The sequence below is a fragment of the Rutidosis leptorrhynchoides genome, chromosome 4 (genome assembly GCF_046630445.1).
Source record: "Rutidosis leptorrhynchoides isolate AG116_Rl617_1_P2 chromosome 4, CSIRO_AGI_Rlap_v1, whole genome shotgun sequence".
Taxonomy (NCBI): Eukaryota; Viridiplantae; Streptophyta; class Magnoliopsida; order Asterales; family Asteraceae; genus Rutidosis; species Rutidosis leptorrhynchoides.
Genome location: NC_092336.1, coordinates 37,934,197 through 37,943,461, shown reverse-complemented (window position 1 = coordinate 37,943,461; position 9,265 = coordinate 37,934,197). Strand labels below are relative to the sequence as shown.

Genomic DNA, 9,265 nt, shown 5'->3' with positions numbered 1-9,265 from the left:
TTTCCAACAACGTCCGGATGCACTTGGACGACTTGGTTTCTCAACTATTCAAAAAATAATTTGCGCGTTACGGCAATTATCGTATGGGATGACCGCGAATATATTTGATGAATATATTAAAATGGCGGAAAAAACGGGTTATGTTACTTAATTTTTGCAAGTGTATAATTGACTTATATGGGCGGAAATATTTGAGGAAGCCTAATGCAACTGACATTGCTCGGTTGTATTCGGCGCACGAGGAGAAACAAGGTTTCAAGGGAATGTTGGGTAGTATTGACTGTATGCATTGAGCATGGAAAAATTGTCCCGTTGCATGGAAATGTCAATATACGAGAGGTGATCACGGTCACCCGACGATCATGCTTGAAGCGGTTGCTTCATACGATATGTGGATATGGCATGCGTTTTTTGGGATGGCGGGTTCAAACAATGACATTAATGTGTTAAATCATTCTCCGTTGTTTGATTCCCTTCGTAAGGATAGAGCCGCACCTTCACCGTTTGAAGTAAACGGAAACCAGTATCCCTTTGGTTACTACTTGGCGGACGGGATATATCCCGATTGGACAACACTAATAAAGGGGTATACGACTCCTATTGAAGAGCCTAGAAAAAATTTTACTAAATTTCAATCGAGTGCTAGAAAGGATGTTGAGCGTACATTTGGTGTTTTACAAGGTCGGTTTGCGATTTTAAAAACACCGGCACGAGTTATGAGTGTTAATAAGATGAGAAGGATAATGTATAGTTGTATTGTTATGCACAACATGATAAAGAAAGATAACGGGTTTGCGTTAAGTACTTGGGAACAAGAATGGTTAGATAAACCCGAAAACCGGCCTCGTCGCAATATTTGGAGAAGGGTCAAAGATCGTCGATCACGAGAGAAAGAGATTCGCGATCGAGACGTGCACGATCAATTTCGTGAAGATTTAACGGCTCATATTTGGAACCTCCCGCCAAACTTTCGCTCGATGCATAACTAGTGTTTTTTTTTAATAATGTATTGTAATGTTTTTTTTTTTGCGTGTATTTTTTTTTTATTGTAATGTTTTTTTTTTAAATAATTAATGTACTTTTGTCTAATTTATTTTATATTTTGTATTAAACAAAATCAAAAATAAATTAAAAACAATTAAAAAAAAAAAAAAAAAATGCCACGTCACAGTCTTACCATGACAAAAGCCCCCCATTACAACTCCCCCCAAAAATGTCATGGCCCAGTCACAGTTTTTCCCCAAAAAGTACATCTCACCCACTCCACGTCACAATCACCAATATCTGTGGTCTAAAACCAAATAAAAAAAAGGCATGAACTAATAGTTGAAAAAACAAAGTCATTTTAAAACTAACCATTAAAAGAAATTCAAAACCAACAATTGAGTAGATAAATCAATGATAAAACTATATGGATTATTTTTTCACTTTAGTACTGAATGAAATAAATAACTTGTAATTATTAGAGATCAATATCGCCACTAGATTTACGCCATTTGAATTACGCCTAACAAAAGGAATTAACGAACGTAAGTATTAATAAGTTTTAGACATTCCCTAAATTTAATATTTATGATCAATAATTACAACATAATATATATATATATATATATATATATATATATATATATATAGGGGCATGATTAATGGTGAAGTAACCAATCGGGGGGAAGCGGGGGGAAGCAAATTTTTTTTTTTTTCATTTTTTTGAATTTTTTTTTCAAGCATCAAGATCACACGAAAATATGAACAATTAGAAAAGACACTTCGTGTTGAATGTTATTATTTAGGCGGGAAAACGATCGAAAAAAATAACATTCAAGATAATATTGTTCGTGAAGAATGTTAACGTTTTTTTCTTCATGTTTTATGAAGTAAAATTTAGCCCGATTTAGACTTTAGGGTTTAGGGTTTAGGGTTTAGGGTTTAGGGTTTGGTGTTTTGGGTTTATTCCATTTTCATGACCCGTCCTAATCCATCTGGACGAATACATTATATTTGATTACATCGCGAGGTACTTGACCTCTATATGATATATTTTACAAACATTGCATTCGTTTTTAAAAGATAAACTTTCTTTACATCGAAAGTTGACGGCATGCATACTATTTCATAATACCTCCAACTATAATTGACTTAATAATAATCTTGATGAACTCGACGACTCGAATGCAACGTCTTTTGAAATAGGTCATGAATGACTCCAAGTAATATCTCTAATATGAGAAAATGCACAGCGGAAGATTTCTTTCATACCTGAGAATAAACATGCTTTAAAGTGTCAACCAAAAGGTTGGTGAGTTCATTAGTTTAACATAAATGATCATTTCCATCATTTTAATAGACCACAAGATTTTCATTTCTCATAAATATACGTCCCATGCATAGAGACAAAAATAATCATTCATATGGTGAACACCTGGTAACCGACATTAACAAGATGCATATAAGAATATCCCCTATCATTTCGGGAAATCCTTCGCACATGATAAAAAACAACATCGAAGTATTAAAGCATCCGCTACAACGGATGGGGTTTGTTGGGCCCAATAGATCTATCTTTAGGATTCGCGTCAATTATTAGATTGGTTTACTAATTCTTAGGTTACCAATCAAAAGGGGCATATTCGGCTTCGATCATTAACCCATATAATGTAGTTTCAATTACTTGTGTCTATTTCGTAAAACATTTATAAAAATTGCGCATGTATTCTCAGCCCAAAAATACAAAGGGTAAAAAAGGCAAATGAAACTCACAATCCAATATTTTGTAGTAAAAATATTCATACGACGATACTGAACAATGCAAGGTTGGCCTCGGATTCATGAACCTATATCATTTATATATATATTAACACATATAATTGTAATCGAACGAATTTATATATTAATAGTGATATACTTGTTATTTTAATAAATTATGTGTTTCATTAATAACTTAATTAAATGTATTTATTTTATATATTTTAAATAAATAAAATGTTAATATAGTTTAGTTAAGTATATTTTTATATGACTAATTTTTATTGTAGTAATGATAATAATAATATTAATAATTTTTGATAATATAACAACTTATATCAATTTCATATATATAAATATCTATTTTATGTTGGACCATAATATTATTAATAATACAATTATTAATGCTGTTATTAGTAATAATTATGAAAGTAATAATCATAATATTAATATAACCTTTATACTTTAACTTGTGATTACATATAATATGTAATAACTTTTTATTGAATACCTTTTATTTATTAATTTTATATATATTTTAATATACATATAATAATAATTATAACTAAAAATCATATATATTTGTATATACATTACACTTAATTATTTTGTATCTTATTCTACCTATTTAATTATAATGTTTAAATTATATTTTATAATTTCAAATTAGTATATATATATATATATATATATATATATATATATATATATATATATATATATATATATATATATATATATATATATATATATATATATATATATATATGTACATGTTTGTTTACAAACACTTGTTCGTGAATCGTCGAAAATAGTCGAAGGGTAATTAAATATATAAACATAGTTCTAAAATTTTCGAGACTCAACATTACAGACTTTGCTTATCGTATCGAAATCATATTAAGATTAAGTTTAAATTTGGTTGAAAATTTTCGGGTCGTCACATCCATAAACCCAAAACACCAAACCCTAAACCCTAAACTCTAAACCGTTCGTGTTAAAAACTCAATCTAAATCCTAAATCTAAACCCTAACCTAAATTTCTAAACCCTAATATCAAAACCCTATAAACCCTAATATCTAAACCCTAATATCTAAAACCTCAACATACGCTCGAAAAACACGATAATTGTTATATATTAATTGTTATATATTAGTTCTTCGAGCGTTTTTCCGTCAAAATAAAAACATTTATCACAAAGTGTCTTTATTAAATGTTCATATTTTCATCCAATCTATAATGTTCGTGAACAAAGTTTTTTCAAAAAACGAAAAAAAAAAGATTTTGCTTCCCCCCGCTTCCCCCCGATTGGTTACTTCCCTCTTGATCCTACCACTATATATATATATATATATATATATATATATATATATATATAGTGGCAGGATCAACGGGGAAGTAACCAATCGGGGGGAAGCGGGGGGAAGCAAAATTTTTTTTTTTTTCGTTTTCTTTGGAATTTTTTTTTCCGGCATCAAGATCACACTAAAATATGAACATTTAGAAGAGACACTTTTTGATGAATGTTATTATTTAGGCGGGAAAACGATCGACAAAAATAACATTCAAGATAATATTGTTCGTGAAGAATATGAACATTTTTTTTTCTTCATGTTTTGTGAAGTAAAATTTAGCCCGATTTAGAGTTTAGGGTTTAGGGTTTAGGGTTTGGTGTTTTGGGTTTATTTTCATAAACCCAAAACACCAAACCCTAAACCCTAAACTCTAAACCGTTCGTGTTAAAAACTCAATCTAAATCCTAAATCTAAACCCTAAACCCTAATATTAAACCCTATAAACCCTAATATCTAAACCCTAATATTTAAACACCAATAGCTAAAACCTCAACATACGCTCGAAAAACACGATAATTGTTATATATTACTTCTTCGAGCGTTTTCCCGCCAAAATAAAAACATTTATCACAAAGTGTCTCTACTAAATGTTCATATTTTCATCTCATCTATAATGTTCGTGAACAAAATTTTTTCAAAAAACGAAAAAAAAAAGTTTTTGCTTCCCCCCGCTTTCCCCCGATTGGTTACTTCCCTCTTGATCCTACCACTATATATATATATATATATATATATATATATATATATATATATATATATATATATATATTATATCTTACTAAAACGGTAAGATATATCCACGTGGCGCTTCCTGGTTACTCCTCAGCATTTCTAATTTTCTCAGAATTTTGAATTAAAAAATTCGATTTTTATGTATGACTGACGCGGAGCATTCAATTTTCGTTTGAGGGTTTAATCCTTTTCATTCTCCTTCAATTGAAACCCCTCTTTTTGTTCATCTTTAGTTGTTGTCGTTAACCTTTTTTTTTTTTTTTTTTTTTTTTTTTTTTTTGTGATATGCAATTACATTTGGCCAAATTTTGAAATCAATTAACCCTAAATCGATTTCTTCACGTAGTCCACAGCATCGTACGCTCTTCCTCACTTCTCAAACTCTAATTTCTAATCAACATGTAACAACACGATTTGACCTATGTTTATCCCGATTCACGATTTCTAATTCATCTGATGTATCTATTGATTATCATCTGCATATAGTTTTTCGATTACAACGAATCATTTTCGTGAGAAATCCGTGAAGGATTCACCTTGATTTTGTTGTACATCTGTCTAAATCGCTATTTCTGTCATCGCCAAATTCATGGGATCTGATAACAATATCCAGATTAGGTTTGAAATCTATTTGTGGTTACCGGCGTCTAAGGTTAGTTTATCAATTGATTTTTGTATGTAGGTATATCAGTATATGTCATGTTGAATTTATTTGTATGAGAAATTGTGTAACTTGTGTTTATTAACTTGAAGCTGTAACTTGATTTAAACGATCATTCAATTCAAACAATCATTGATTTCATCCGTGCTTTTAGGGTTCTGCGACACTGAGTATTTGAGAAAGGCAAGATAGAAACAGATTGTAATACGATTCTTCAAAAGGTATGTCTAAACCTTTTTTTTTCTTCTTCTAAATCCATACAATTAGAAACGCACATGGTTTCAGTTTAGGACTATCATGTAGATTTAAAATGTTTTATTTGTTTATTGAAGTTTTCAAATTTGGATGAATAGATATGTCAATTTGTTTACTTACTTTCTTTTTCTGCATAGATTTTTTTTTTTATACAACATTTGACGCCATTTTGACATATAGTTTTGATATCAAATTCTGAATTTTAATCAATGACATATACTTCTGATTCAATATTTTGGCTTTTGTGTGTGTGACTTTGTTATATAATTACCTGATACAATATCATTTGTAAGGTCTGTGTGTGAGTTAAACAATACCTAAATCATTTAGATTTAAAAATACATAAGACTCTTTATTTTTTAAGAAGGCTCTCCATTATGCTTGGACTATGTAGATGTTGGTTGCTGTGATATTCTGCACTTTTTTACTGTTTAATTGAGGATAGTAGGTTGATCATACCGAGTTAAATAGTCATACAAATAGATTACCGATGTGATGTAGCAATTGCTGTTGCATATCAGTGATGTTTCTTGACTACCCTTTAATCGTTTCATTTTTAATCTTCGTTTCTTATTGTAAGTACGAATCAGAAAACATTGGATAACAATGGAAATCACTTTTGATGTTATAAGGTTTCGTTACAGGTTTGTGATTAGTTGTTTCCGTAGATGATGTTAATCATGAATTTGTTAACGTTTAAGAACGTTCTTCTCTGCATAATGATGCTAAATTATGAATCTGCATAATCTTTGATGGTGCTGAATTAGGAGAATATGCTAAGAAGAAAATTGCTATTGAAAATGTATCTTTTTATTTTTTGTTAACCTCATTGTATTAGTTGTTTATTTATATTTATATAAAGAGTCATTTTTAATTTTTTCTAAATACTTGATTATAGGAACGTCAAGAACGACTTAAGTTACTGAAAGCTGAACGTCTGAAGTCACTGACATCAATGAAGACAAAATATGAAAATTATAAGGAAATCGTGTCTCATGGTGGTATTACATTTGACATGTGGGGTGATGCACAAAACTGTTTTTGTAATTGCTGTGGAGCTTTCTCCTGTACAAAGCGTGCTATACAAAAGATTTCTTGATGTACATGGACTCACTCAAGAAAAGGCTTCTATTGAGAAAAGCAACAAGAGTTTTTCCGCAAGTTATCAAGCTAGCATTGGCTCAGGTACTCTTTTCATTACCAGTAAGTGAAGGTGTCAATATTGACCCATTTTCTTATTAATGGGCTGATTAGGGTTATGCTTTATCTCTAATTGTTCAATTTGGTAAAAGAAATAGCTTATTGAAAAATGAGGTTAAAGTCGTCTACGATATTTTATTAATGCATCAGTAGACCTCATTAGTCATTTTATAATAAACTAGATATTTCACTAAGATTTTAACCGTACCAATTTTATAAAAAGGGCATCGGGTATGTTTCATTGATTTAATTTTGATTTATAATCAAGTGGATTAGGGATGTTTTAGTGATGATTAAGGGTTTTTCAGTAAATTGATTCATTTGATTACGGTTTCATTGTTTGATAAGCTTTGTTTGATTTTTACGGTCTTATGAGTTTTGTCACATGTGAGTTCAAAGGATAATCCTCATGATTTATTTTACTTAAATTGAAGATTAAGTACACATTTTTGTTTCTACATTCGGTTTCTTTTAAGACTCTTCTTTCTATGTCAGAATGCTTTTGGAGCTTTATATTCATTTACTTTTGGCCGAAATATCGATATGGAATGGCTGAATTTGGTTTTAGTCTTACTTATGGTTTTGATTTTTTACTTTTATTCTTGTTTAATGAAGGTTTGGAACTGATTTGAAATTGGTCAGCCACTTAAAACGGGCTTGACTGACAATCGGTATTAAGGTGATCGTGTTAAGAAAAATTATTTCATAGTTTTAGTTATTTCTAATACATCCATAAGACCTACAAATATTTTATGTGTGTTTACTAACTTACAATTGTGTAGGAACTGATCGTGTTAAAACAATGCATTCATTCAGAGAGAAGCTTCATGCTCACAAAATGCAGTCTGAGTATTTAAAAACTGTTGCTGCAAAACAGGTTCCTATCAAATTTTGTTCACTTCCGCTATTAAGTAATAAATAATTTTTTCTTCTTTTTGCTTGACTTAAAACCTTGCATTTTTATTGAGAATATATTGGTATTAGTGGTTTCCATATGGTTATAAATATTAAGAAGTCGGGTCAAAATAATGATTTTGAAAGTTATATACTTTAAAGGGTTTTGTTTGTCCATTTTAACCCTTTGACCCATTTAGATTATTTAGTGTCAAATTGAGCATTTGTTGATTTGAATACGCCCATTATGATTTATTAAACAAATTTGCAAGTTAACGTGTTTTAAAATGTTTTTTTAAGCCTATTTTGGTTTACGTGTAAGTTTTGACCCATTTGGGCGATAAGTGTCTATTTTGATCCATTTGCTAAATTCTGGAAATTTGAAGTTATAAACACCTTTAGGATGTGATTTTATAGTTACCTAACAACTTCACTAATGAAAAACTTATTAACTATACTGGTACACAGAACCATACAACACAAATCCAACGCTTCGCCTAAAACGAACCCGATACAAAAATGCCGATCAAGAAAAGAAAAGGAATAGGGAGAGACTGTCATACTTGCCGGCTCAAAAACCTCAACAGTGGGCAGATCATTTTATGACCTAATCTGGCTCAAAGGCAACCATTGGGTGAAGGGCTCATAGTTGTCGTGGCTTCTACTAGAGCATACACCCAACTCAGATGGGACTGTCTCTTAATATTGGTTTGTATATGTTTCAATGTTTGACTATTATTTACATGTCATGAAATTTATATCACTGAGCTTTTCATTGTTGTTCTACAGACACTTCTACTACTGCCTTGATTGAGCCACTACCGGTGATTGAGTTTGTTACTTGGCTCCTAAACAGGGATGCCATAGCTAGACCATTATCTGATGAATCTGACCAGGTGAAGGTAAAATCTTTTATCAAGTTGACATATGGTAATTGGTTCCAAGTGTAATGGTTTTTTGGAGTAAATGCACTTTCGCAACGAGTTTAAACTAAAATTATTTAAGTCTAACAAAGAGTATGGTGCACTTTTCTAAGTTCATTTGTATCTTTGTATGAAATCTAAAGTTGAACAGGTTATCATGTCGTATAAAGTTGAACAACCATTAATTATATAATTTTTTTATTGTGCCTTAGATTTGGTTGTGGGTTGCTATCATTATTCAATTCTATTCATTTCTTTGGTTTGTGCCTTCAGAGTAACTTCTTTTAAGCAAAACAACTTTTGTTATAATTGTAGTACTTGCAACATTAATAGTTTGATTTATATATAACTTTGGTTGATGAACATATGGAGTTGCAGTGGTTATAGAAAATGTTATTAAGAATGACATTTTTGAAGACTTGAAGATGGGTCGATGGAGAAAGTTTTTCAAAACTTATGTGTAATTGTGTAGTATATTAACGTTAAACCAGTAAAAGTTTTC

At 30.5% G+C, this 9,265-nt stretch overlaps 2 protein-coding genes across 4 annotated transcripts; both read left to right on the top strand.

Annotated features, from left to right (window-relative positions):
- The first annotated feature begins 362 nt into the window (after positions 1-362).
- Positions 363-989, top strand: LOC139840566 (protein ALP1-like). Its single transcript, XM_071830829.1, has one exon. It carries the CDS (start codon positions 363-365, stop codon positions 987-989), a length of 627 nt encoding a protein of 208 aa, XP_071686930.1.
- Positions 990-5,113: 4,124 nt separating this feature from the next.
- LOC139840398 (uncharacterized) lies at positions 5,114-8,965 on the top strand. Of its 3 annotated transcripts, XR_011757394.1 has the most exons (8): positions 5,114-5,482; positions 5,646-5,712; positions 6,391-6,548; positions 6,645-6,931; positions 7,562-7,625; positions 7,729-7,823; positions 8,309-8,548; positions 8,630-8,965. XR_011757394.1 is itself a non-coding variant. In XM_071830668.1 (7 exons), the coding sequence occupies exons 4-6, from the start codon at positions 6,715-6,717 to the stop codon at positions 8,339-8,341; spliced, it is 345 nt and encodes a 114-aa protein (XP_071686769.1). In that variant the 5' UTR covers positions 5,114-5,482; positions 5,646-5,712; positions 6,391-6,548; positions 6,645-6,714; the 3' UTR covers positions 8,342-8,548; positions 8,630-8,963. The 3 variants fall into 3 exon arrangements, 1 of the variants encoding a protein (XP_071686769.1); XR_011757393.1 differs by having other exon boundaries at positions 7,562-7,823; XM_071830668.1 differs by lacking the exon at positions 7,562-7,625 and having other exon boundaries at positions 8,630-8,963.
- The last annotated feature ends 300 nt before the right edge of the window (positions 8,966-9,265 follow it).

What these genes read in the sequence shown, in the direction of transcription:
- LOC139840566 (XM_071830829.1), top strand. Translation starts at nt 363, where the DNA reads ATGCTTGAAGCGGTTGCTTCATACGATATGTGGATATGGCATGCGTTT.
- LOC139840398 (XM_071830668.1), top strand. Translation starts at nt 6,715, where the DNA reads ATGAAAATTATAAGGAAATCGTGTCTCATGGTGGTATTACATTTGACA. An exon ending in TCAAGCTAGCATTGGCTCAG is followed by an intron (nt 6,932 to 7,728) that starts GTACTCTTTTCA and finishes ACAATTGTGTAG; the next exon opens with GAACTGATCGTGTTAAAACA. An exon ending in AAACTGTTGCTGCAAAACAG is followed by an intron (nt 7,824 to 8,308) that starts GTTCCTATCAAA and finishes ACTGGTACACAG; the next exon opens with AACCATACAACACAAATCCA.